Source organism: Canis lupus, chromosome 24 (genome assembly GCF_003254725.2).
Source record: "Canis lupus dingo isolate Sandy chromosome 24, ASM325472v2, whole genome shotgun sequence".
In the NCBI taxonomy this organism is placed as follows: domain Eukaryota; kingdom Metazoa; phylum Chordata; class Mammalia; order Carnivora; family Canidae; genus Canis; species Canis lupus.
Window position 1 is genome coordinate 42464765 of NC_064266.1, and position 27336 is coordinate 42492100.

Here is a 27336-nt window from a genome sequence, read left to right on the forward strand (position 1 = left end):
GACTGCTGTGCTGAGAGTCAAATTTGATTATCCCAGTAGCTGACTTTGTCGGTAGGTAGGCAGGCAAGATTCGTGAGCATTGGTTTAGCCATAGTTTTGTAAATTCTCTTTACGAGCTGGTGATTGACAGTGGTTGCCAGTGACCTTGAAAGGAGTCTAAACCAAGAGCTTTATAGAGTGTTCTTTCCCAAGACCGGGCCTCGCCGCATTACGAAGGGGATAGGTAGTTTGTGTCATTGGCTAATTTAAAATACTTGCCAAAGTCCATTTTCAAGGTTACCCAGGTTGGGGTCCCGGAAACCAGGAGCAAGGGAGCCCCTGGAACGGGGCGCCGGGGCTCATTTCTCACTCGCCCAGAACCCAGAGCATAAAAACCTGCAATGGGTTTGCTAGTGATGAGCCGGGAAATACTTGTTAAAAATCACTGAACTTCTTAAGATACCTGTTTACATGTTTCCTAAAGGGATCTGGAGTCTTTGAGGAGCCCCTCAAAGACTCTGCAGGTGCATCACCCCTGCAGGTGCCCATACCGTATGCTGCTGGCATCTTCTAGTTCAGAAAGATACAGACGTAATCCAGATAGCTTGGATAAACGACAAGCCTCCGTGCCACTGGAGATTTGCACCCAGTTAGAACCAGAGGTAGAGGTCCCGCTTGCATGGAAAGGGGGCCTGTAAGCCTCATGGAGAAGGCAGGTGGTCTTGTCCGCTTACGTTTTCTGGTATTTTGTCATGAGAATTCCCAAACGTGTAGGGGAGTTGGAAGAGCTTCCCAGTGAACACTACCACCCAGGTCCTAAAGTCGGCAGGTTGCTTTCACGTGATGTCTCCAACTGGTTTCACTAGGCCTCTGCCCCACCGTGCCTGTGACACCACAGTCGGTAGTGACCGTGGACATGGCCCAGCGGCAAGAACTCGCGTGAAAGGAGTCAGAGGTCAAGGCGGGACTGTGCAGGGGGGCATATGCAGGAAGGCACAGCTCTGCTCCTGCCACGTTTGGGCAGACCTCACGGTGCTTGTACGCACCTGCGAGCTTTCCCAGAGCCCTCTGCGGTCAGCGGGGCCTACTGAACCTTCTCACCTAATCCAAGCGAGGGCCTGCCCCCGAGGTGCCGTGGGTGGGATGTAGTAGCACAGGGCGAGCGGCCAGCATGTCCCGTACGTCCTCGCCCTTCCCGAGGAGCAGGAGTCTGACGAGTGACCAGCTTCTCAGACACTTGGTCGTGTGTTATGGGGCTCGTTGCATGCAGCTTCCCAAACACATGCATCTGGTCTCCATTTCGACCGTGATTTCCTTATTTTTCTTTAAATCGATCGACTTTTTTTAATCGATCAACTTTTTAAAAAGCATGGTTGCCTCACAAAATGAGTCACTGCCGTAAATTTAAGGGAGGAAATTGCATATATGGAAAACTTATCTTTTGTCCAAAGTTAGAAAGTAACCGTAAACATTAACACACTGAAAATGAGGCAATAGAAACAAGCTCCTAAATAAAACAGCAGAAGTTAAAACTCTACCACCTAATTGGCATCTTCGAGGGACAAAATACCTCCCTGGAAAATTCTGCAAACGGGACCTTATCCCGTACGTTCACATACAGGAACCTCCCAGCCATTTTTGGAGTCACTTGGGAAGTCAGTTTTTTTCATTCAACCAAAACGTGATTTTCCCTTGAAGGCGGTGCTCCGTGAGAAATGAGCCAAACGCGTCAGGAACATAGAAGTTGGCATTTTCCAGATTATATCACAGTCCCTTCGATGGTTGTGACATGACCATGGGTTGTTGCTGCTTGTGTTTTTGTAATGGAATTGCAAGACCGCATTAAAATATGTCTTCTGTACTGCACTACCTCACACGCAGTAATCGTGCTACCATTATGTGTGCGTGTGTGTATGTGTCTACACATATCTATGTCATCGATGTTAATCACGTCCTGGACTGGGATTTTTCTCCATTACCTCCTACGTAATTGAGGACAAGTAGCGCTGCCATGAGTACCAGTCATAAGTGTTCCCTTGCATCTGCCCCCAAATGGGAGAGGGATACTGACTATAACAGGACGTTTGAAATACCCGCATCACATTGTACGTACTTTATTCTGTTTGTTTTAAGATTTTATTTATTTATTCATGAGAGGCAGAGACACAGGCAGAGGGAGAAGCAGGCTCCCTGCGGGATCCCGATGTGGGACTCGATCCCAGGACTCCTGGATCACGCCCTGGACCGAAGGCAGGCACTCAACCGCTGAGCCACCCAGGCGTCCCAACATTGTACACACTTAACATGGACTGCCTGCCTCCAAATCCCTGCTCTGGGGCCTTGAGTGTGTGATTGGTACTTCTCAGCCCCAGGGACCTCATCTGTATAACGGGAGACATTAAAAACAGCATTCCCAGGACGCCTGGGATGCTCAGCATTTCAGTGTCTGTCTGCCTTTGGCTCAGGGCATGATCCCAGGGTCCTGGGATCGAGTCCCACATTGGGCTCCCTGCAGGGAGCCTGCTTCTCCCTCTGCCTGTGTCTCTCATGAATAAATAAATAAAATCTTAACACACACAAAACCAGCATTCCCAAAGGATTGGTGGGAGTATTCAGAGTTAAAGCCTGCAGAGTGCTTCCGTGGCTGGCCCATAGTAAGTGCTAGCTCTATGGCCTTGTGGTGACCTCACGCCTGTTGTGATAGAAACTCAAAAATAAAAACAAAAACCACCTCTCAAAACTACAGCCCCATGGTTCTCCTGCCTCCTCCCACCTCCTCCCACCTGGTGCTCGAGCTCTAGGCCATCAGGGTACCTGCACATGCCTCAGTGTGCAGGGTGTCCCGCCGCTGAGCGGTGCAACGCTGGCCGCCTCTGGGCCTCCACCCGGCCCACGTCAAGGGAACAGGATGCCGTTCTAGCTCCTAGTGCTACTTCCAGGTGGGATGACATCCGTGGGAAGTGGCCAAAATGTCCCCAGACTGGGCTGTCCCCGGACCCCCGGGGGGTCTGTAGGAGGCTTCCCGCAGCCCTGAGGCGGTTTCCAGGCCGCCAGCAGATGGCGCCCGCGCCCCCAGTGCCAGGCCTGGGACCGTGTTCTGGGTGCTACTCCACGGACTTGCGCTTGTTCAAAGGAGTGCGGGCTCTCCACCTGGTGGTGTTACTAAGCTTGTAAGGTAGTCGGGATTATTCATCCTGCTGGAAGAATATCCTCTGACATTATACACTTTTATCTTTACAAGGATTGATGGCCTCCTTAGGAAATACTGAAGTCAAATCATTTTTCAGAGGTCAGGTTCCTGATTTTTCTACTTAAAATTTAATCCTCCCCCCCCACCCCCACCCCGCAGTGTCCTTATGGGACATTGAAGTTTTGTTGCCCGTGGTGTGGGCAACTCTGAGTGCCCACTCACCCTCTGGCATTATCTCTGCCCTGCTTTGGGGAGGAAAGAGTAGGAAATGCAAATCTCCATCCCAGATGGGTGCTGGTGGCCAACAGGGCCGCCTTGAGACTAATCTTAGTAACTCTGAATGCTCTAGACCTACGCGTGCTAGTCGGTGGGAAATCCATCCTGGCTGCAGGGCGGAGGAGGCGGTTTCAGCGTGAGCATCCTGTTCCCTTGACGGGGGCCGGGTGGAGGCCCAGAGGCGGCCAGCGTTGCACCGCTCAGCGGCGGGACACCCTGCACACGAGGCATGTGCAGGTACCCTGATGGCCTAGAGCTCGAGCACCAGGTGGGAGGAGGTGGGAGGAGGCAGGAGAACCATGGGGATGTAGTTTTGAGAGGTGGTTTTTGTTTTTGTTTTTGTTTTTGGGTTTTTATCACAACAGGCGTGAGGTCCCCACAAGGCCCGTAGATGCTGAGCAACTCATCTTAGAGCCTGTTGTAACTAAGTCTGTCGTGAATTTTGCATCAATATTCAGAGAACTACTAAGGTGAGGGCTGTTTCCAAAGCAAATAAAAGCCTGTTGCTTACTTGCTTAAAATGTGAGTCAGCCCCTAAAGAGAGCTGGCAGGCGAGCTTATCCTTGGAGTTTCCCCCTGGGGTGGGGGGTGAGGAGGGGGGTGGATGGAAGTGCTGAGAAGCAGCTCAGCCACCAGCACCCCGCGTGCCAAACCCACACTGCCCTTCGGGTCATCCAGGCACTGGCAATGCTGCTTCCTGCAGGACGGGTCGGAAACTTGGGGCCCTTCGGCCCCTGGTAGCGGGGTGGGCAGTGTCACCATCACCCCAAGGCCTGGAGGGGCTGGCTGAGACTCTCTGCACCCCAGGGCCTTCCCCAGCAGGGCTGAGCCCCACCCTTCCTGACCTTGGGCCTCCTCCAGCTCCAGGTAGGCCATCATTTCCATTCTGGATCTTTCCGACACTGGGCTTGACCTTTAAAGCAAAAGTGCAGTAGATGATGAGTTTTAGTGAGGGAATTATTTGAGGCATGTGTTCCCCACTGTCTTTAGGTTCAAGGCATGTCCCGTGATGCCGGGGGTCTCCATCTCATGTGGGACCTCGTGCAACATGACCCCAGTCCTTGGCCGCCTCCGGGGGACTTTGCAGGAGGGGCCCCTTGACCAGCATGGGAGGCCCCAAGCACAATTCTGAGTTGCCTGCAAAAGCGAGGTAGGTATACAGTATGGACTGAATTGTGTCCCCCCCGCCAAAATTCCTGTGGTGAGTCCCAACCCCCAATGCATCAGAGTGTGACCACACTGGGAGTCGGGGTCGTTACAGGGGTGATTAAATTCAGTGAGGTCATCACTATGGCTTCTAAGAAGAAATCAGGACACAGACACACAGGAAAGACCACGTGAGGACACGGGGAGGACAGTCACCTGCAAGCCAAGGACAGGGGCCTCATAAAAAACCAACCCTGCCAATACCTTCATCTTGACTTCTGACCTGTGAGGAAGTAATTTCTGTCTTTAACCCCCGCAGTGTGTGGTCTTCACAGCAGCCCAAGCTGACCAGGACAGTGTTCCCAGGTAGCCATTCGCTTCTCAACTGTGTGACATGGTGTCCCCCACCCCAACACGGACCCCGGGTCCACGCCGTACCTGCAGGCACCTTCACCAGCACACTCCTGGGCTCCCTGGGGACCAGGCCGGCACCCTCACTCCCATGGCACAGACAGGCTCGGCCTCTGCCTGGCCTTGGTCTCACGGAGTTCTCGAAGCCACATGCACGCCGGGCTGAGGAGCTTCCCAGCACACCCGCTAACCTGTAGAGTGCCAGAAAGTGTGCGGCCTTCAGCAGGGGAATCGCCGGGGAGTGGATCTACGTTTTCAGATCAGCACTGGTCACCTTTCTAGGGTTCACCGAGGCGGTGCCCTGCCCTGGGATGTCCACCGAGGAAACCCCACCGTCAGCTCCAAAGGGGGCCACTGCTCTCCGTGCTGCCCACATGGCAAAGGGTCGTCGCAGAGGTGAGTAAGGCTCCGGACCTTGAGACAGGGAGATCACCTTCCACTTAGCAAGGGAAGCAGGAGGCAGAGGGAGAGAGCGTCCGGGTGGTGTGGCCTGAGACAGACCCCGGGCAGCTGGCCCTGAAGTTGGTGGCAGGGCCCCCGAGCCACGAACCCAGCAGCCTCCAGAAGCTGAGACGGGGCAGGGCTCGGATTGCCCCCCAGAGCCTCCAGAAGGAGCCAGCCCTGTCAACACCTTGACTCTATCCGGAGAGACCCCCTTTGCGACCACAGCCCCCTCACAGCCACCATCGGCTCTTGTGGCTTAATGCATCAGCAAAAGAGCACACGCCTTCCTATCTCACACGCTTATGGTTTTTTAAAAATATTTTAATAGCTGCATTTTATTATTTATTTTTTAAAAATATTTTATTTGTTTATTCATGAGAGACACAGAGAGCGAGGCAGAGACACAGGCAGAGGGAGAAGCAGGCTCCTCGCAGGGAGCCCGATGGGGGACTCGATCCCAGGACTCCAGGATCACTCCCTGAGCCAAAGGAGATGCTCAACCCCTGAGCCACCCAGGCGTCCCTAATAGCTGCATTTTAATGTAATTATTTTCCTTTGCATCTCTAGCCACTTTGCTGTTTGACACCATCGTCGGAGGAGGGGCCTTAGGCCTCAGCTGACTGCCCAGGGTCCCCGAGAGGGGACGTGGCCTGCAAGGGCAGGATGGGCTTTTCCAGCTGGCTGGGGGCAGGAGGCCATCTCCAACAGCGGGATTTGGGACTGCATCCCCCAGGCAATGGGAAGGCCTGAAGGAGCCTGCGTGGGAGGGGCTGGCGCGGCCCCACCTCCCCACCTGGCCCCAGGCTGCTGTGTAGGCTGGAGCCGAGGCGTGCTGGAAAAAAACCGAAAATTGCAGGAGTCTGCATTTACTGAGTTCCCACTCAGTGTGAGGATGACCTCAGCACTTTCTGTGTTTTCCTCCTGCAGCTTCCCATGGGCCCCTGTGACGAAGCTGCTACCATTACACCCATTTTAGAGCTGAAGAGACTGAGGCCTGGGGACGTGGCTGTCACCGGCAGACGTGTGATGTGTGCAGGACACGAACGTAGGGCTGTCTGGCCTTGGCCTGCCCTCTCTCTCCCCGCCTGGCCCCCCACAGCCTGCAAAGAAAGTGGCTTTCATCACCTGTTGAGGGGGGCCGAAATAGGCCAATCGGGCTTAAGGGATGTGTGAAAGTCGCTGGCCAGCGGAGGTCCCCCTCGCTTCCTCTTTTTGTTTGTCATGTTGATGTTTTATTTTGGGGTCCCCCAAGCCTCCAGTTGGGGCCGAGGTGGCAGCAGGGGACCCGCACGCTTCCACCTTGCAGCCTGGCTTTGAGGTGAATGCACCCCTGGCCTGAGTCCACAGAAACCCCGAGTCACTCGGGCCTCCATGAAGATAAGCAGGCTTTGGGGATCCCTCTGCATGCCCCCTGCTCCCCACCTTCTGGCTGTGCTCCGTGCCCCCCTCCACACACCTCTCCTGAGTGTTTTCCTCGCGCCTGGCACCCTTGGATCCCCACCTTCCCCAGCTGAGCAGGAAGGCTGGGAGCGGAGCTGCCTCCCACGCCTGAGTCCTGGGAGGACACTGGGGGGCCCGCCCCTCCCCCCAAGGCCCTGATGGCGCTTCCCCATCCCAAGAGTGACAGGCTGTGGGATTCCATCTGCTGGGGCTCTGCCTTGCCCGTCCCTTCAGCGCCGAGTCTTGTGGGGCTGCCCCAACGCAGCCCTAGAGGCCACGAGTGCAAAGTCACGGCGTTCAGTGGGGCTGTACTCTGCAGCCGGCGCTCTCTGGCCCGTGTATCTCTCCAGCCTCTGCTCTGTTGTCACTGGTGTGTGCATCTTCACGTGGGCTTCTTGTGAGGACAACAGTCATGGTATTAGGCCCCATACTAATCCAATATGACTTTCTCTTAAATAGATTAGATTATTAAAGAAGCCCCTACATCCAAATAAGGTCACATTCATGAGGACCGGAGATTAGGATGTGAACTCATTTTGGGGGGGACACAATTCGAGCACAACAAGGGCCCTCACCCAGGCATGCTCTCAGACAAGGGCTGGCATTTGCAGAGTAGGGTCCTGAGTCTGGTCCTTCCCCCTGACTTCTGTTTCATTCTCGCTTCACTTGACATCTCTGAGGTCCCACCTGCGCAGGCTTCAACCAGAGCAGACAAGTCTTCCATTAGAGGCTGTGCGAAGAATAAATGGGACAGTGGACTGGCCACCATTTGCTGCCCTCCGTGGCCTTGGGGAAGCCACTCTGAGCCTCGCCGCCCTCCCTCTTAACACTGGGCTAGTAGTACCCACTGATGATAATGATTATTTTGAGTTTAAATCATCTAATCTGTGTAAGTCACCTAGTCAAGGACCCAGCTCCAAACAAAGGAACTTTATCATTATTGGCGGTGTGTGTGCCCAACACTCAAAAAGTGTTCTGAGCCTTTGCATTCCCTTCTCTCTGCCGTCCCCTGTCCTCCAGGGGCCCTGGCTGTCACCAATCCCACAGGCCTTCCCTGACTCTCGAGAACAGGTATCACTCTCTGCTCCTCTTCGGTGTCCCCCTTCCACCCCTGGACTAGAAAAACCTACCCAAACCTAAACCTACTATTCACCATTCTATTCATTCATGGTCTCTCCACTCCCCGGAAATGAAATGTAAGCCCTGGAGGTGGTGGTGGTGGTGGGGGGTGTCTGCTTGTTTCCTGCCCGCCCTGTCCTGAGGCCTGGAGCCCTGGCCTGACACCTGATGGGCCATTAATAGGGATGTGCTGGGGGAAGAGCTGATTCCCAAGGCGAAGTGGGGGCCCGTGGGGCCACCTGGCGCGAGGAGAGGTGGGGAATGCAGAAGCCCTACTAGGGGCCGCAGGCTGAACCGGTGAAGCCCCCTCCCGCCCCACGCACTCCAGGCACCCGCGCGCTCGGGCGCACGCGGCCCCGGGCCGGGCAGGGGCGCGAGGTGCACGCGGCCGCCCCGCCCCGCCCGGCCCGAGCCCGTGTTCCCGCCCCGGGAGGCCCCCCCCGCCCCCCCTCCCCCGGCTGGGGAGCCCCGGACCCCGCGGCGCCAGCACGTGCTCCGCAGCCGCCGCCGCCCCGCGTGCAGCCGCGCTCCAGGCCGGCGCTCCTGCCGCGCGGGGCTTTCGCCGGGAGGGGCCCGGGGCGCGGGGGCGGGGCCGGGGCGGGGGGCGGGGCCGGGCGCGGGCGGCTCTGGGACTTGTAGGCGGAGAGTCTCGGCGGCCGGCGCCTCGGGGCCAAGGCGCAGCCCGCCCCGCCCGGGTCTGTCCGGCCAAGGCTGGGTGGCCTCCGAGAGGCCCTGTCCGCCGCGCAAGGGGAGGTTGAGGCCGGCGAAGGCACTCAGCGCGCCCCAGATCACGCGGCCGGCTGCTGGCCGCCCTCCCTGGCCTCTCGGAAAGAAGTCTGGGCCTCACTTAAAAGTTTCCAGAGGGCGCTCTGGAAAACCCCGTGCAGAGCTTGCCTCACCTCCGTTCCATCGTGCATTCACTCAACAAACACTTGCCGAGGGCCCCCTGCTTGCCAGGCCTTGCCGCTTGAGCAAGACGTCCAAGGTCCCTCCGAGCAGAAGGGGGAGGCCGTACAGGCAGGTGCAGGCAACCAGGGCTTCGGGAAAGAAGTACAGCGAAGGGGATGAGAAGGCAGGATGAAGAGCCCAAGAATGAGGCCAAGGGCCTGGAGGAGGCAGGACTGTGCCTGGGGTGTGGGAGGAACGTGAGCCGCAGGGCCGAGGCAGGAGTTAGATGGGACAGGGAGCTGCTGAAGGCGGGCGAGGAGGGCCAAGGGGCCCAGGGCCTGGACTCAGCAGGTGCCGGGTAACGCCCGAAAGACCAGGGGACGTGGTTCGCCTCCCCGCCGCGCCACCCCCAGTCCCGCAGGCCCCGGCCTGTATCCCTCGGCCCCAGAGGAGGCTCAAGGGTCACAGAGTCGGCCCGAAGGGACCCCACTTAGCGCCGCAGGTCTCCACCGTACAAGTGGGTGCACAGCTGTGCCCGGACGGACGTGCGGAGTGTTTGGGGCGCCCAGAGCCACGCTCTGCACCGCGTGGAGGTGGGACCCCCCCCCCCCCCCCCCGAGCTCAGAAGGGCCCCACACTGGGTTTGGTATGACATTTCTAAAAACTTGGAACAAGTTCTGTGGCCGGTCCTGCCTGGTGTGGAGCTCACAGAGGCCCTGGCATGGCCTGCTTCCGCGGCTGGGGACGGGGACGGAGGGGCCGGACTGCCGCGCGGCAGGGTCGTCCACGCAGACGGAGGAAGGAATCCCTGATGCCGGCCGGGCTGGAGAGGCCAGAGCCACCTCCTCCGGGGACCCTCCCGGATGGCGGGTCCCTGGTTTGCGTCCCTCCCGCTTGTGCACTGTGGGCTCAACGTTGCCTGGTCCGCGGAGCGAGGGTGTGGTGCCGGGCATCCAGGCGGCCCCCATCCTGCCGTGCCCGCCGCACGAGGGGCCCTGGGAGGCTTTCGTCGAATGAATCTTGCTTGTAGACGAAACCAGGGTCATCTCAGCTTTTAAATTTTTTTTTTTTATTTATTTATGATAGTCACACAGAGAGAGAGAGAGAGAGAGAGAGAGGCAGAGACACAGGCAGAGGGAGAAGCAGGCTCCATGCACCGGGAGCCCGACGTGGGATTCGATCCCGGGTCTCCAGGATCGCGCCCTGGGCCAAAGGCAGGCGCCAAACCGCTGCGCCACCCAGGGATCCCGCATCTCAGCTTTTAATACACGTTGCCGCATCCTGTGTGGCTCGTCCCGTTGGCTCGGGACCCCTGATGCCGGTCGCCGCTTACCTCTGGTGCACCAGGCTGTGCGCGCCACGAGGGCGGGGGCCGGACTCCGGGGGGCGCGCACAGGGCAACCCCCAGCCCCGCTGCGAGCCGCGCCCCGCCCCGCCCCGCCCCGCCCCGCCGCGGGGCTCCCTGGGCCCGGCCCGGACTACGGCTCCCGGCGGCCCCTGCGCGCCCGGGGCGGGGCGGGCGGCGGCGGGGGGCGGGGCGCGGCGGCGGGGGCGGGGCCGCCTACAAAGCCCGGGGGCGGGCGGCGCGGCGCAGAGTGCCCCGAGCGCCGGCCGGAGCGCAGCGCAGCGCAGCGCAGCCAGCGCGCAGGCGGGAGCGGCCCCGCGAGCGGACGGGCCCGGGGGCCGGAGCGGCGCCGCCGCTGCCCTGCTCGCTGCTCGCTGCCCGCCGCCGCCCATGAGCGCGGCGCCGCGCGGCCCGGGTCCGTAGGCGGTGGGGCGCCCCCCATGCTGCTGCAGCCCGCGCCGTGCGCCCCGAGCGCGGGCTTCCCGCGGCCCCCGGCCGCCCCCGGCGCCATGCACGGCTCGCAGAAGGACACCACGTTCACCAAGATCTTCGTGGGCGGCCTGCCCTACCACACCACCGACGCCTCGCTCAGGAAGTACTTCGAGGGCTTCGGGGACATCGAGGAGGCCGTGGTCATCACCGACCGCCAGACGGGCAAGTCCCGCGGCTACGGCTTCGTAAGTGGCCCCGCGCCCCGCCCCGCCGCGCCCCGCCGCGCCCCGCACCTGCCGCCCCCGCCCGGGCCCCGCCGAGGTGCGCGCTCGGCCGCCCGCCGCCCTGCCCCCACCCACCCCGCTCCCGGCTTCAGAGGCGGAGCCGCTGCGTCCAATTAGCACTTGGGAGTTTGCGGGGAGCTTTTGGGGACGGTCGGACGCTGCCGGGACTTCCTGGAGCAACAAGCAAGCGGGAGCTCAGGCTTCCCCCCCCGCCCCCCCCCGGGCGCCCTGGAGGCCGCGAGCACCCCCTCCCTCACCGTGTCCTGGGAGTTCCGCTCAGGGCCCCAAATAAACAGCAGCTCAAGTCGGAGACGACCTGAAGACTCGTGTCCTGTTCCCCTTCTAACTAGTGCCCCCCAGGCCCCCGCAACAGGCAGGCAGGAGGGCTGCCCCGCCCCTCCCCCTTCTGGGGGAGGGGGGAGGGGAGGGGAGGGGGGAGGGTGCCGTGTCTACCCTGGGGAGCTCTGCCCTTGAAGGCAGGTTCCCCAGCGCCTGAGCTCGGAGGGAGCAGAGGAATCCAGGAGCACCTTGGTGGGAGGGCCCCGAGGGTGGGAGAGCCCCCCCCCAGGGGGAAGTGGGGGCCCCTCCCCGGAGCAGGCAGCCCTGTGCTCCTCCCAGCGCCTGAGGGAAACCCCTGATGCCCCTGTGCTCCTGCAGGTGACCATGGCCGACCGAGCGGCGGCCGAGAGAGCTTGCAAAGACCCGAACCCCAACATCGACGGCCGCAAGGCCAATGTGAACCTGGCGTATCTGGGCGCCAAGCCGAGGAGCCTCCAGACGGGTGAGAGAGCCCGTGTTCTCCTTCCCTGGCTCGCCTCGACTGCTATATTCAGTGCTGGTATCTGTGCGGTGGAGGAGGCCCCCCCGCCCGGCCCGGCCCCAGGAGTGGCTGTCAGCTATCATGTGCTCGCAGAGCCGTCACAGGGCCGCCATCCTCTAGCTCGGGAGCTGGACCCCTGCGTCTGGGCACATGGGCCGGTGGGGCAGGGGGAGGAGGGCGCATCGGCTGTCCCCGAGGGAAGGAGGAAGTTGGTCCCCGGGGCTGGAGACGAGGACCCACACCCAGAGGGTGCTGCTGCCCTGCTCCCTGGGCTCGCTTCGGCAGGGAGCTTTCCGGTGGGTGGGAGGAGGGTGGCCTGGGAGTGTAGGCAAAGCCCGTTATCTATCTCCAACTTTTGTTGGGGGGTGGGGGGGTGGATGGGTAGGGCTGTGTGTTTCTGCTCCCCTGGTGAGGCCGAGCCTCTAACTGGTGTCTGGTTTTAGGCTTTGCCATCGGCGTGCAGCAGCTGCACCCCACCTTGATCCAGCGGACTTATGGGTGAGTGGATGTGGCTGCTGGGGGCAGGGCTGGAGGAGGGGTGGCAGGCCAGCCGGGGCAGGCCATAGGCGCCCCTTGGTCCCAGGGAGTCTCACCCCAGGACCGCCAGCCCCACAGCTTTGGTTGTCATGTTCAAATCTGCCTTCCTGTGTCTGAGAACCATCCCTTTCTCTGATCTTCCAGAAATGTGATTGCGTTCTGGGGGTTGGGAGGGCGGGGGGCACTTCTCCACTCCCGACAGCCTGCCAGCCTGGTCTCAGATCCTGGCTTCCCTTTGATGAGTTGTGTGACCTCTGGTAGCTTACGTGGTGGCACGGTTCCGTGTGTGCCTCAGTGTTCTTCCCTGGGAAACGGGGGTGGTAATGGCATCTGGGAGTTGTGTGGGTGGAGCGCTTAGGATGGGCCTACTGGGGGCACGTGAGCTCTGGGAGTGTGCCCCACATTCCGTGGAACCGCGGCTGGGCTCTTGTCAGGGTGCCTGGTGACCCGCTCTGGTGGGTGACAGATGGTGGCGGCAGGTCACTGCCATCCAGGGTCTGGTGTTTATGAGAGCTGCAGCAGGTGAGACTGCACCGGGGCCAGCTGTCCAGCCCGAGTGGCCCGGCCTGTGGGCCTTGTGTCAGGCGTGCTCATCCCACCCTCCCTTCGCCGTTTTTTTTTTTTTTTTTTTTAAACTTCTAATAAGTCTTGGCAGCTGCTCGTGGAAAGACACACACGCTTCAGGGGCACAAAGGAGCCTGCCATGCGGTGTGACTTCCCGGCCCCATGATTGATGTCGGCTGTGTGCCCCAGTACCGGGAGCAGGTTGATTGTTGGGGGCGGGGGGCGGGGGGTGATGAGGGCAGTTATAAAACAGGTGGCCCCTGTTAGGACACTAGCACTTGAGCTGTCAGAGACCACATCCCAGCCTCTAGGTCGTGTGCTTCAAGTTGTGTGAGTGTGTGTGTCTGCAGGAGTGTGTGTCTGCCCTGGAAAGAGGAGCAACCTGGCTCACTGGCAGGGGTGGGAGCTGGGCTGGGGTGGGTGGGGACACGGAGCGGGTCAGACAGATGGCCGGGGAGTTGCTACATGCCTCTGATTTGGGGGTGCTGGCCCAGACAGGCAGCATCTGTGTCTGCGTGGTGGCCTTGGCGTGGATTGGCGTGTGTGGGAGCTCAGCTCTTGGTCTGTTCTCCGGAGACGGAGCCCGGGGGCGGCTGGGAGCAGGTGGTTCTGGGTTTCCTTCTGGCCCCGGGATCAGTTTCATCAGTGTCTGGAGCCGTCTTGGAAGGTATTTGGGGACACCTGCCATCACCCTAGGTCCTTCCTCTTTGGAGTTTAGGTCACAGGGGGAGGGCGTTCCTCATTTTCTGTAGCCTTGGCTCTGTTCCCCAGGTCCATCCCCGGCGCCTGGGGTGGGGTGGGGCGGGTGCTGGCCCCGCAGAGCTGGGGCACAGGCCTGGAGCACCTGCAGCTCTGTTGCTTCAAATGCAGCAGAGCCTTCCCCTCCCAAGTTCTAGGTCGTCACTGGTCCTCTGAGCCTGTCTCTAAGGCTCCAGTAACTGTCAGGACTCGGCCTCTGGAGCCTGCAGACCTGGGTTCAAATCCTGGTTCCCTCTGGGGCTGTTGGGCCTTCTGGAGCCTCCAGGTGCCTCGTCTGTTGTTCCCCCGACCGAAACCAAGTGCGTCCCATGGTGCGAGCGTGGGGCTCCGTGCCCCTGCCCCCCCTTCCCTCCTGCCCTCACAGCAGCCTTCTGAGGTCAGGACTGACGTGGTCCTCACTCCGTAGATGAGGAAGCTGAGACAGGTTTGCAGACCGCCAGGGTGCCCTGAGTGGCGCGATCTGAAACCGGGCTGGCTGGCTCCGAGGCCACACTGCACCGCCGCTCTCTGGGGTGGGCGGGTAGGAAGGGTGCCCCGGCCTTGCCCTCATGGTGCCCCCAGTGCCACCCACGTGAGGTTGGGGCGGGGGTCAACCCGGCTTTTGCCGCGGCGTCTTCCCGACTTCAGGTGACGGTGTTTTGTAACTAGATCTCTGGCTGGCACCGGATACCCGTGACGAGGAGGCGGCCAGTTCTGTTTGCTGGTTGCCAAGGGGCGGGGACCCAACCGGCACAAGGGGTCAGAGGGACCGTCCAGCTCCTCGTTGCCAGCGGCCAGCGGACCGAAGCCTCTCCGGGTCACGCCGCCTCCCACCAGGCCTTAGTCTGGGCGGCAGGGTGGCGGGTGGGGCCCTGGGGGTGCTGGCCCGGGGGTTGGGGCCGGGCAGCCCGGGGTCAGCTGTCCTCCCCGCAGCGCCCCTCAGCTGGGAGAGTTGGGCCGTCAGCGTCCCTTTTGTCTTTTGTCTTTGCGGAACAAGAACAATCGGGCGGGAGCGCGGCCGGCCTGACTCAGCAGTCGGCGTGGTGCGCTGCGGGCTGGTGGCGGGGCAGGCCTGTCGCTGGCCAGGGCGCCGTGGGACCCGGGGGCACGGTGGGAGCTGGCGCCCGTTAACCCCTCTCCTGCCCGGCTGGACTTCCCCACAGCCTTCCTGGCTCCCATCCCCTGCCTTGGGCGGCTCCAAAGAGTCCACGGCCCCACTTTGGGGCTGGGCCACGGCCGAAGCCTCGCCCGCTGGGCCGGACACCTCGGTGCGGAAGGTTCGCCCGAGACGTTTTACACGTTAGGCTTCTTGCTGGGATGCCCCTGCCCTCGGTTTTTCCAAGTGGGTCGGGGTCTTTTGGGACCTGCCCTGGGCTCTGCGTCATGGAACTATACGTGGGGGGGCCAAGGCCTGAGGCTTGCAGGGTCCTTCCTTGGCAGGTGACAAGGGACTTAATGACAGGACTCCGGCCTCCACATAGGCCTCCAGCGAACGTCTCAGCTGCCCTGGTGGGACCGTCCGCAGCCTGCAGGCAGGCAGGTTCCGGGCTGTTGGGAGAGGGCGCATGTGTAGGCAGAGCTTGGGTCTGGCCTGGAAGGGACCTCCTGGTGTCAGAGGCTGTGTCCACGCCTGGGCCCGAGGCCTGCCAGGATCTGAGGTTTGTCCTGGGCCTGGCTGTACTTGGAGCCTCTCCTTGGGTTATTTTTGAAGGGCCAGCTGCTTCTCTGGGCACAGCCCCCACCCCCGTTCTTAAGGGGGCCTTGCTGAGGCCTTCGTGCCGGTTGACCACAAGCCCCGCTCTGTGCCAGGCGTGCGGCCAGGCCCCGGGTCCCACATAGCAGCGTCGCCGGGTGCTGGAGGGAGGATCCCGGGGCCTGCCTGGGCTCACCTCCCTGTCCGCGAGGTGGGGACCAGGATGCTGCAGCCACACAGGGCGGCCTTGAGCACTGAGCGGCCCCCATGGGCAGAGCCAGTTGGGGCCTGGCCTTCCCGGGATGACTCCGGGTTTGTCAGTGACCGTCTCCCGCAGCGCCCTGACAAGGCCTGTGGCGGTGGTGGGTGAGGAACCTGCCCGAGCTCACACGGTGTCGGGGGCGGGCGGGGAGGGGGGTGAACAGCTGCCTCCCCCTGGCCAGCTCCGAACAAATGGGAGCCAGGCGCCCCAGGACAGACCACTGTCCCGGAATCCTCTTGGGGGCGGCACGTGCCCTGACTTTCCGGGAGCCCTGCGCCCCTTGTGACGCCCCCACTGCCCTCGCCATCACGGGGCCACGGGTGTGTGCACGCTGAGGCAGGGGTCTGAGCCCATCCCTGGGTTACCAGGATAGGAGAGGGGCTGGGGAGTGACGGGAACGTACCAGTGTCCCCAGGAGTAAAGGGTCATTCATTTATTCATTCATTCACTCCTCATGTTTAGGGTGTTGTATGCCAGGAGCCGTGTCCAGGATGCTTTATGTAAGAGAGACACAGAGTCGGTTCCCCACTCGTGGGCGCTCCCTTTCCAGTGGGGACATCAGACTATTAAAAACTCTTCTGTGCCCCCGAGGGTCCCGAGGCGGTGCCCGGTGTCGCGGCCGGGGTGGCTGGCCGGGGGCGGTTCCCCGTCGGGGAGCGGTTCTGTGTGGTGCGTGTCGTGGTGGGCGGGCCGCCTGCACATGTGATAGAGTGTCCTGGGCTGACACCAGGACACACCAAGAAAACACCTGCCCGGGGCCCGCAGCCTAGCTAACGGCGTGCCAGCATCGGGTTCCTGGTTTTGGTAACGCGCGGGGTGATGTCACCACTCGGGGGACAGTGCAGGAGGTACACGGGACCTCCCAGCGCCGTCCTTGCAACTTCTGGGGCTTGTACCATTATTTCATAATCCGGAGGAAATAAAGGGTTGGGTGGGGAGGGAGTGGGAGAGGCTGGGGGGGTGTCAGCATCTTGGGGGTGCGGCAGGAAGTGAGGTCAGAGCCGGAGGCCATGGGGGCTGGGAGGAAGCTGGTGCCTGCTGTGGCGTCACCTGGCTTGTTTTTACTTTCAGGGTGCCTGGGGTGGCCCTGCTCCCCACACTGTAGCTTCCTGTTTGGCAGCCACTGGAGCGAGGCGTGGGCTGGTGTGTGGCCCTCCCCCGGGGGCGGCCCGCGCGCACCTGTTGTTTGCCCCACGGCTGGAACAGAAACCAGCCCCTCGGGGCGGCTCTGGGGCTCCTGGAGGATGAGCCCTCGCTCCGACCCACTGCCCTGGCAGGAAGGGCCTTCTGCTGAGGCCCGGAGAGCCCCGACCAGCAGGCTCGGGCCGAGGCATGGGGCCTGAGCACAGACGGAGGAGGCCGAGGGGTGTCTGAGCACCCCCATGGGTGTGTCCTGGGGGGGGAGGGCTTCCCAGGGGGCCTTCTTCACAACTGGCGAGTGCGATGCCTCGTTGCCGTGACTTCTCGGGGAGCCCCAGCTTCCCTGTTGTCCGTGTGGACGTGATGAGGGCCCTGGAGGGTTGTGGGGGTCTCTGCCTTCGTGCCCCCACCCCCACGTGGTGGGAGGAGGAGGCCGGGAGTGCGTTCAGCCAGTGTGGTCAGCAGATGCTCCGTGGCAGGGCCGAGGGTGCCGTGGGGATGACGGGGAGCAGAGCCAGGTTAGGGGTGCGGAGGGGCCTGTAGCAGAGGAGTGTGTGCAGGGGGACCAGGTGGCAGCAGGCGGGGGCGGCGATTGGGCTGCAGCACCAGCGTGAGCAGCGGGAGGAAGTGGGCAGTGGGGGCCCAGGGGTGCCTTTAGATTGTTCTGAGGGCTGCGGGCCTGAGGGGGCCCCTGAGCGGAGGAGGGCTGGGTCCCTTGTGTCCTGAAAGCGCCCTCCTAGGCAGGCCCCCCGCGCCCCCCCGCAGTCCCCGTGCAAGGCCGTGGTGCTGCTGGCTCCGGCGCCAGGGTGAGCAGCTGCAGGATTCCGAGTACATTTTAAAGAATGTGTGGAAGAGGAGCCGGGAAGCTTCCAGAGCTCCGGGCTGAGCACATGGAGGGGTGGCTCGGCCTTGGGGAAGGGGGGCAGGTGAGGCTGAGGGTTTGGGGGAATGGGAGGATTTCAGGTTCGGACAAGTTGGGTGGGGATGCGAGCCAGGGCCTGGCACTGTCCCACACCTGCCGCCCCCACCTGGGCCTGCTGTCTGATGGCCCCGGGGAGCATTCGTGTCCCCTGTGGGGGTTCCTGCACGGCCCGGTTTCCTGCCTGCGCTGGCGGCCTCTTGGGGCCCCTCCCTGCGCCCCCAGCGCTGCCTGTGCGTCCAGCACGGCAGGCGAGGCAGGCGAAAACCTCCAGACGGCAGAAAAAGTGAAACGGGCTCATTTGCCTTTCTTGCTTTTATTTTTGGGGGTGGCTTTGTGTTCAGAAACGGGTCCCTCCGGGGCCCTGGCGATTCCCTCCCGAGTCTTGCTCTGAGTGTGTGGCGTGCGGCCGTTGTCCCCGGCCGTTGTCCCCGCCGCTGCTGCCCTTGGCTGCGGTCGGGTGCTGACCCCGTGTGCCCAGGCCTTCCTGGCCCTGCTGCTCGGAGCCCTGAGACCCCTGCCTTCTATGGGGGCTCTGGGGACCCAGGGCCGCTCTGTCGGGCTCAGTGCAGCCTCGGCTTACAGAGAGGGAAACAGGCCAGACGCCAGGCCTCAGACTCAGGGTTCTCGCCTCTGGACCCCGGGGCCTCCTGGGGGCCAAGTCAGCAGCGTCATTAATTGGGGTGCCACAGGCGCCAGCAGACTCACGGCCCCCGGGGGATGGGAGTGAGGCCCCGAGACCCCCGGTCAGTAGGTCGCATGGGGCAGGAGCAGCCCTGGTGGGCGTTGGTGACCTGACCTTTAGCTTCTGACCCTGGGCCTGACTGTCCCCCCGGCCAGTCCGCTTGTCGCTCCAGGGCTCCCGGCTGCACTCCTAGGGGCTGGTCCTCACCCTCCCTCAGGCCCCCGGACGGCTCTAGGGCACGCAGAGCCTTAAATCCTCAGGGCAGCCCCTTGGGGGGGATCCCACCCACAGAGGCAGAGCTGAGGCCGCCAGGCACAGAGCAAGCGCCAAGGCCAGCCGTGAACTGAGCCGGCAGGTCTCGCCTCCCCAGAGTCCCCCAGCTGTGCCAGGCAGGGCTGCCTCTGTTGCCTTCAGAGGGTCCAGGAAACGGTCGGCAATCCTGGGGGAGGCTCCTTTGCCACCCGGGTGCCAGCAGTGCCAGGAGGGGCCCTCTGCACTCGACAGGTGATGTGCTCAGTGGTTGGGACCCAGTCCCTTTCCTCATAGGGCTTATGTTTTCGTGGAGGAAACAACAGAACAAGACGGTAAATAACCAGATTTCAGGTCATAAGAAGGCAGTAGAGCTGGTGGTGCATGGGGTGTGCTGGTGTTGGCCTGGGGTTTGGTCAGGGAAGGCCTCTGAGGAGGTGAGGTTTGAGGGAAGGAGGAAGAAGCAAACGAGAGGGAATAGCAGGTGCAAAGGTCCTGGGGTAGAGGCGCTCGTTGAGTCTGGGGAACAGAAGGGAGCTGGAGGTGGCGGGAGTGAGGACACTGAGTGAGAATAATTGGGGGAAGTTGAGGCCTGGTGCCGTGGGAAGCCGTGGGGCGAACAGCTTGGTCCTGGGGGGGACCTGGTCTCCTTCATGCTCTTAAGATGATCCTCTGGCCACCAGATGGGGGCAGAGGTGGGGACAGTGGACCTGCTATGATGTGTTGTGGGTGGAGGCTTGACCTGAAGAGATGGTGGGGAGACTCGGGGGGCCAGGGTGGGAGTGAGGAGCGCCTGGCGGAGCGTGGGCAGGGCCGACAGGCCAGCCTTGGTCAGCACAGGGTGTTGTGAGGCCCGGGCCCTTTCCAGGGGCCTGAAGATGAGGCGTGTGGAGGTTGGCAGCGCCCCGAGTTTTCTGGGCAGCGAGGTGGGGCGGCAAGGAGCCGCCTGGACACTCCCGCCCTTTTCCCCCCGGGTGCCCGGCGGCCAGGAGCTCGTGTGCGGGCCTGGGAGGGGCCCTCCCACCGGGAGCTCGGAGGGTTCCCCGTGGGCTGTGTGCGGCTCACCTGCACCCCTGCAGCTCCGCTTCTCCGTCTCCACCCGGGCCAGGGCATCTGGTCACGAAAGCGACAACCAGGAATGTTCCAGGCATGGCCTGATGTTCTGGAGGGGCACAGTTGCCCAGGCGGAGAGGAGCCCGCTCTTGGGGTGGACGTCCCCGGCCTCCCAGTGGGCAGAGCTGAGGGTCCGTCCCCTCCTGGGGGGCTTGCGGCTTCCTCCCCCACTCACCTGTCCCGGCCTCGCTGTGTGGCAGGACCTGCCAATCCTCCTTTTCCTCTGGACCCCGGTCTGGGCGCACGCACCTGTCTTGGGCCCAGTCTCTGGAGATGCTGAGCTCCTCTCTCCAGGGGAGAGGCACTGGGGGCTGCCGGGTTGAGGACGGGCGCCGCTCTGCCCTCTGGGTGGCCTCCCGGAGACCTGGGCTGGCCCCCGAGGTGGGGCCGGGGTTGCAGGCTCCAGCCAGCAGCCCGTCCCTGGGGGCACAGGGCCCAGGCAGCTTTGCCACACCCCGGCGTGTGATCGTGCATGTCACCCGGGCCTCTCTGAGCCTCAGCTTCCATCTCTGGGAAATGGGGTAACACGGCACCTCTCGTGGCGTGAAATCTAAGTTATCGGGCTTTTTGCAGAGGGCAGGGGCGGTGGGGGCAGAGCCCTCCAGGGAAGGGGGTGAACAGATGCCAATGTGCACCGTCCCAGCGCGTCCGCGAACGGGGGCTCCCTTCCTTCCCGACCTAAACAGTATTTGCTCGCACCACGTGGCAGCGTCCCCGTGCTGGCCGGGACAGAGGTCTGGTCCTGGCAGTGGACGGTGTGGAACCTGCATCGTGTGACCACGGCCCTCCCGGCTGACCTTGGGGTCACGTGGCCAGAGACCTGGTCCTTCTGAGCGGGCGGCGGCGTGAGGCGTGGGTCTGGGCAGCGCTGCTGGCGTGAGGGTGGGCATCAGAGTCCCCGGGGGCCGCCAACTGCAGATGCCCAGATGCCATCTGACTCCTCGTCTGCAGGGGAGACACATTTTTAGCAAACGCTTGGGGGTGTCTCCGGCAGGGGTGTCCCTGCCCATGTTTGGAGAAGTTCTGGGCTTTAGGCTTCCGTGGCCTCAAACTCAGGAATGTTCATGAGGTTCCAGGAGCCAAGCAGGGGCCCTGACGGTGCCGGGGGCGTCCCGGTAGGCACTGTACCAAGATCCGCTCCGTCGTGGCTCCGTTCTGCTCCTTTCCTGACAGGGGCATGGGCCGGCCTCAGGTGGGGTCAGGAGGACGCCTGGGGGTGGGGGCTCCAGGGAGGCAGAGGCACGTACAGACCCTGGTAGGGCGGTGTGAGCACGCAGGGTGCGTGCCGCTGGGGCGGGACAGGCCGGCCTCAGAGGACAGGCTGGCACCTTGGCCTGCTCCTGCAGTGCACGCACCTGCCTCTTCCATGCTCTTCCCCTTCTGGGAATGCTGTTCCCTGCAGCCACCTCCGTCTTGTCTTCCGGGCTCTGTGCAGATGCTTCCTCCTCCGAGAGGCCTTCCCTGACCACTCTCTGCAGTCTCATCTCTGGTTCATGGGTCGGATGGTTGGTGTGTCCGTCCCCCAGGCCTCCTGACAAGCACAGCAGAGGGTGGGGCGTCGGGGGGCACAGCCTGTGGTCAGCAGGGGTGTTGCTGCCCCAGCCTGCCCCTCCCTCCCCCCAGGGCCCCGGGGCTGCAGCCCTGCCCACACCAGGCCCTGTGGGCGCTCTGGCCTTCCCGGGGGCTCACGGGTGCAGGATTCGTTCCTCTGGATCTGCCCTTGGGGGGAAGGACGGGTCCCCGAACATCCACCACCTCCAGGCACAACGTGCGCTCGCAGACGCGGGTGGACGCTGGCACGTCTTCCTCCGGACCTTGTCTCCCCAGGAGGAGCCCCGATGACCCTTGTTCTCCGTCCCGGCCCCCTCGCAGAGCCCCCGGCGGTTAACAAACCACTCTTGCCTCGGGTTTGCAGTGCGTGCGGCCTGGCTCACTGCGCTGGCGTGCGCAGCGGCCCTGCTCGTCGCGGCCTGGGCACACCCCGTTGGTGTGTCTGTGCCGCTGTGGGGGGCGCCCGCGGGGCTTCTGCTTCACGGCCCCTTTTCCTGCTTATGCCTGGGAAGTCGTGCGCCCGGTAGCAGCCGCAGGGCCCGGCAGCACCCTCCGGCGGCCTCCAGATCCCCCTGAGCGCCTGGAACACGGTGCTGAGAACGTTCCATCAGCTCTTGGACCCGTAAAAGCAGGGGTTTCATCCGGGTCAGCCTCTCCTCTCTTGGCGTGGTCGCAGATACACATCTGTTGGTTTTAGCGTCCACGATGTCACGTGGAGCACGCACGTCGAGGTTTTGCAGAGGCAGCACGTCTGTTCAGCTGCTGGTTCGCTCTCCTGACGGCGTGGAGGGCGGAGGCGTGGGCCGAGCGCGGGCCGCCTGGTCGCCCCCGCCACCGTGTGCGGCGGGCCCTGGAGGGACGTGGGGTGTTGCTCGGTGGCCTCGGGGGACGCTCGGCTTTTTCTGCTTGGTCGCCGGTCCCGTGGACGCTGCCGTGGCCCGCTATGTACTTGGTGCCGGAGCGAGGGCGAGGGGGGCGCCTGAGTCCTGTCCACCTGCTCCCAAGGCCGCCCCAGGGTCCGCCCCTGCTGAGTGTCGAGCGGGAGGGAATGGCAGGAGCCTGGTCTTTCAAAACTGCTTCTCCTGGCGGGGGCGGGGGCGGGGGGCGGTGGCTGATAGGTGCTGGGAGGAGTTGGGGTTCCCTGTTGCCCCAGGTGTGGCCCTGTCCTGTGCCCCTTGTGCGGGTGTGAGGAGAGGCCGATGCTGACAGCCGCTCCATCCTGCCCGATGAGGCTGCTGGGACCTGACAGGCCGGGACGCCCAGGGAGGCCCCGCCACCCGCCCAGGGACGCCCAGCGCTGGTTGGCACAGCAGGCCCGCGCCGCGCCGATCCTGCCTTCCTGAGCGTCTCCCCGCTGGCGACGCGTGGGACCCCGTCCCTGCCTGGAAGGCTGGCGTGCACGGGTTCAGAGGGTCCCCTGTGTGGGATGGCTGTGTGGCCTTGGGAGCCCCCGAGCCCCTGAGCCCCGTCTGTCATGAGACAGGATGAGGACCCGAAGGGCAGCCTGACCGCAGGTGTCCCCACTCAGTGTGTTGAGGGTGTTTGGGGCCCAGGGCTGCCTGGGGCCTTGCTTCTAGGGTCCCTCCTGTCCTCTTTGTCTTCGTCGACGCCCTCGGTGCATCGCCCTCACGTGGTGCTCACTCAGCCACGTTCGCCGTGCCCTGGGCTGGGCCCTGCTGTCAATGACCAGGTGAGGCTCCCAGGTGCGGGGCAAGGCGTGCTAGGCCGCACATCCTGCGGGTGTCACCCGGCAGGTGGCAGACACTGGGGAGACAATCGGGGACATGGAGGGGTGGGGTCCCACAGGACCCAGGCTCAGAAGCCCGTGCCGGACTCGATGTTTGCTGACACCATCTGAAAATCAGAAATCATTTTTAAACCTGGGCCCCCTCGAAATCACATAGCTGACCCTGTGGGGGATGGTGGGAGTGTGGAGCGTTGGGTTGGGCTGGGGGTGTCTGGGAGGGGCTTTTTGAGAAGGGGAGCTCTGGACAGCCGGGGAAAGTGGGTGGCAGGCAGTGGGAACAGCCAGTGCAAAGGCCCTGGGGTAGGAGCACATCTGGTGTGTTGTTGCTGTCCCCATTTTACAGATGAGGAATAGACCGGGCGGGGGAACGGAGCCTCACCCCGCTCCCTCACTCCCCACTGGAGCCCGCTGTCCCCAGCTCTGCCGCCTGACCCTGGCCCTGACCCTCTGTGTTTGGCCCACAGGCTGACCCCCCACTACATCTATCCGCAAGCCATCGTCCAGCCCAGTGTGGTGATCCCGGCTGCCCCGGTCCCGTCGCTGTCCTCGCCCTACATCGAGTACACGCCGGCCAGCCCGGCCTACGCCCAGTACCCGCCGGCCGCCTTTGACCAGTACCCGTACGCCGCCTCGCCCGCCACGGCCGCCGGCTTCGTGGGCTACGGCTACCCGGCCGCCCTGCCCCAGGCGCTGTCGGCCGCGGCCCCCGCGGGCACCGCCTTCGTGCAGTACCAGCCTCCGCAGCTGCAGCCCGACAGGATGCAGTGAGGGACCCACACGCCGGCCGGGCGGCTGGCCAGCTGCGGGCTGCGCGGCCCCACGTGTGTCTCCGGGGACCCCGCGGGACCCCGGACGGACTGGAGACCGCTTCTTTATAAATCCAGGCCCCGCTGCGTCTCCAGGGCGGCCTTAGGGAGGAAGAACGCCTGGAAGGTCTTCGAAGATGCAACCCAGACCTCGCGCACACCGCCAGCCTTCTTCCTGCACCTCTCGCCCGTCCCCGCTCCCCCCGTGCCCCCAGGCCTGTCCCCCCAGCACCCGGCCGGGCCCTCTCACCCTCCACAGACTGGCTGCCCGCTGGGCTGCGGAGACACCGCGTCCTGCTCAGAGATGCCTTAGCCCGGGGCCGCCCGAGAGCACCACGGGGGGCAGGCCGCGCCGCAGGTGCATCCACGAGCCGCCGCCGTAGGAGGTGTCGGGGGGCACCTGCCTCCGGAATCCGCATCTTCTAGACCGCAGCCCGCACCCCACCCCGCCCGGGGCTCCCGGGCACAGCAGGGCCGCTGGCGACGTCCTTTCCTGTCAAAGCTGCAACTCTTTTTCTTACCGTCGTTGTTTTGCTACTAAGATGATTTCAGAATGTCTAGTCTATTTTTTCAACCGGAACTCCCACCACCAAGAATCCAGAACCTATTTTTGACTCGGAGAGACACCTTTGTCGATGGCTCCGCCCGAGGAACCCGGTGACAGTGTTTCCGTGGGATAAAGCCTCTGCCAGTTGGGGGGCGGGCGTCTGCAGGCGACGGCAAGTCGTCTCAGAGCTTGGTCCCCTCCTTGTTCACAAAGGGCAGGAGGAGCGGGGCCCGAGGTGGTGCCGGCTGAGGGGCCGGAACGCAGCATCCTGGCCAGCGACGGGGTCCCCGAGTGCAGAACCACACGGCCGCACCTGCCCTGCCCCCCGTGTGGTGTCCCCTGCTGTATACCAGCCTGGGTGGTGGGGCTGAGCTGAGACACCCACCCCTCCCCTGGGGGCTCAGTCCTGGGTGGAGGTGAGATGTTCCGGGGGCCATCGGGGGGGCCCCGCTCAGCGGAGGAGGGGAGTGAGCCGAGGGCCAGACTGGCAGAGGGATTTGGGAGGGGCGGGCCGCAGAGTGGGGGGCACTGGGGGTATTCCTTTGGACCTACCTCAGGGAAGTGGGGGGTCTCAGGGGCTGACTGACGTGGGCAAGCACTTCGCGGCACGCCTGGTACAGAGTCAAGGCCCAGAAGTTAAAGGTAGCTAATATTATAATAATATTTTTATTAGAACGTTCTGATTATAAAAATAAAACTTGTTTTCTTTAAAGAAAAAGTTGGTCTCTGGTTTTTCTCTGTCAAGTGGGAGCCTTTAACACTGTCCCCGCCCTCTGCCACGGTGATCACGGGGGTGTTGCTCTGGGGCAAGGTCACACCTGGTGTCACAGCTTGGGGGTGGGGGGGATTCCATCAGTTCCTTGAGCCCCCCCGCCCCCGCCCCGCATGGGCCTAAGGGCCTCCAGAGGGAAGGGACAGACCATCCCCCCCACCATCACCACCCACCTCATCGCTGAAGCTGGCAAGGGATGGATGCTCCCCCCACCCCGGGCGCTGCTCATCTGTGGCCCCGCTGCACATCTGGGGGAGGACTGGACACACCCCCACCCCCACCTCGGGTGCTGCTCACCTGCTGCACGTCCAGGGGAGGACTGGAGCCCCCCACCCCCACTCCGGGTGCTGCTCACCCGCTGCACGTCCAGGGGAGGACTGACCAACTCAGTGTCCTGGGAGCGGCGGCTGGGGGCAGGGGTGGGCGTGGTGTGATGGGCGGCTCCCCAGAATCCCATGGGATGAGGGTCAGTTCCCCAAGAGGAGGGAGGGTGTTTACAAGAACCTGGGTAGCTGCCCGAGGAGTACTGAGGCAGGGGGCAAGGTCCCAGGAAGGGCGATCGTGGTCTGGGGCTGAGGGTCCGGCCCGGGGATAGTCCCGGTGTTTCACAGAACTTGGCTGGAGCCACGACTCCGTACTGGAGAAATCATGGGAGACTCACAGAGGAGGTGTTAAGGCTGGAGATACGTTCACTCCAAGAAACACGGACCGGTATAGAAGCAGAGCACTGGGGAAAGTCCTAACAGACACGATGCTGCCCATTGGGGCTTACCGTGTAGCAGGGGACCGTGACAAATGTGTATGGGGTGATCTCGGAGACTGATGGGCCCTATGAAGCAGGTATCACGGGGGATGGAGAATGACAGTTGTGGGCCGACAGCAGCAAGTGCAAAGGCCCTGGGGTAGGGTGCACGGAACAAGGAGGCCAGTGTGGCTGGAGAAAGTGGCAGGAGACAGTCAACCCTGCAGAGCAGAGCCAGGCCCCCTCCCATGCCATCTGTCCCCTTGTCCTTCCATCGCCTCCCCAGGTGTCACCTCCCTCACTGGCTGAGCCAGAGATTCGAGTTGCTCTCACCTCCGTTCTCTCCCTCACCTTCACATCTGACCCACTGCTGGGCCTGGAAGTTTCCGCCGGCTAAGCCTATGCAGAACCTGCCCCCCACCCCTTGCCAGGCACCGCCTCTTCTCTTCTGCCCCTGGCTATGGCCCCTGCCCAGCTGCTGTCCTCGTCCTGCAGTCCGTGCTCCACACGCAGACAGAGAGATCACGCCTGTCAGCTCAGAGCCCCCTGTGGCTCCCTGTGGGCCTTGAAGGAACAGCCAGTGCCATCACTGTGGACTGGGACCCACGCTCACCTCCTCCCTGTCAGCTGGAATCACCAGTCCCAGCTCACCACAGGCCCTTTGCACGTGCTACGGAGTCCTCTAGCCTCCACCAGCTGAGTCCCTCCTTCAGCTCTCAGCCCAAAAGTCTGAGTTTGGGGACCCTGGAGCCTGCCAGCATTCTGAATCTGATTCAGGGAGCGATGAGTGGGCGTCAGAGATTTGTGGCAGGGGCTTCAGGACCACCCATTCCAGGTAGAGTGTGTGGTGGGGTCGACCTGAGCCCGGAGAGGCTGGGCCAGGGGACGGAGGGAGGCACGGAGAACGTCATGGCGACGTCCGCTGGAATGGGGCAGAAGGAAGCGTGGTGAGCCCGACCCCGGAACCTGGCGGCCGTCACTGCATGTGGTCGGCTCTGGGCCGGGGAGTGAGATGGGGTCTCACTGGGGTGGGGAGGGGGCCTCCCTGGGACCCCCCAGTGACCTCCTCGGGCCTCTTCCACTTTGAGGTCTACTGATTCCCTCTTTTCTGTGGTTCAGAACCCCTGGCCTCTGCCCAGGAGGAGTCGGGGCTCCCAGGGTCAGGTCAGGTGAGGCCGGCCAGGCAGGGTGGCTTTTCTCACCAGGGACCCGGCTCTGTCCCCGTCACTCCCCCCCCGCCCCCCTCCCTGCCCGCACCGGCCAGGGGTCAGGGAGGTCAGCGTGGGGCTCCCAGCTCGGGGACACATTTGCTGCGGCTGATAAGGGCTTGGGGGCTGGGCAGGGGCTGCGGGCGCTGCCAGGGTTATCTGCGGGGCCACACGCTGCCAGCCCACTTCCTGTCGCTATCGACGTGTGGCAGCCTCGGGGACAGGCCTTGGGGCCTTGAAAACACCCGCCTGGGTCCCAGGCCCGAGGGCTCCGGGGGGTGGCACACGG

At 63.1% G+C, this 27336-nt stretch overlaps 1 protein-coding gene and 1 long non-coding RNA gene across 3 annotated transcripts; both read left to right on the plus strand.

The window, feature by feature from the left end:
* The first annotated feature begins 4685 nt into the window (after positions 1-4685).
* Positions 4686-8310, plus strand: LOC112674164 (uncharacterized). Its single transcript, XR_003145276.3, has 3 exons — positions 4686-4957; positions 5285-5398; positions 6374-8310. It is a non-coding gene; the product is annotated as an uncharacterized LOC112674164 (long non-coding RNA).
* Positions 8311-10481: 2171 nt separating this feature from the next.
* On the plus strand, positions 10482-25043 carry RBM38 (RNA binding motif protein 38). Of its 2 annotated transcripts, XM_025470492.3 has the most exons (5): positions 10486-10915; positions 11612-11735; positions 12218-12272; positions 22779-22915; positions 23437-23574. In XM_025470492.3, the coding sequence occupies exons 1-4, from the start codon at positions 10679-10681 to the stop codon at positions 22909-22911; spliced, it is 549 nt and encodes a 182-aa protein (XP_025326277.1). In that variant the 5' UTR covers positions 10486-10678; the 3' UTR covers positions 22912-22915; positions 23437-23574. The 2 variants fall into 2 exon arrangements, with proteins under 2 accessions (XP_025326276.1, XP_025326277.1); XM_025470491.3 differs by lacking the exon at positions 22779-22915 and having other exon boundaries at positions 10482-10915; positions 23437-25043.
* Positions 25044-27336: the final 2293 nt, after the last annotated feature.

Bases quoted from the DNA above. Each gene is read 5' to 3' on its own strand.
- RBM38 (XM_025470491.3), top strand. From the start codon at position 10,679: ATGCTGCTGCAGCCCGCGCCGTGCGCCCCGAGCGCGGGCTTCCCGCGG. The intron at 11,736-12,217 runs GTGAGAGAGCCC...GTCTGGTTTTAG, and splicing joins GCCGAGGAGCCTCCAGACGG to GCTTTGCCATCGGCGTGCAG. The intron at 12,273-23,436 runs GTGAGTGGATGT...TTTGGCCCACAG, and splicing joins TTGATCCAGCGGACTTATGG to GCTGACCCCCCACTACATCT.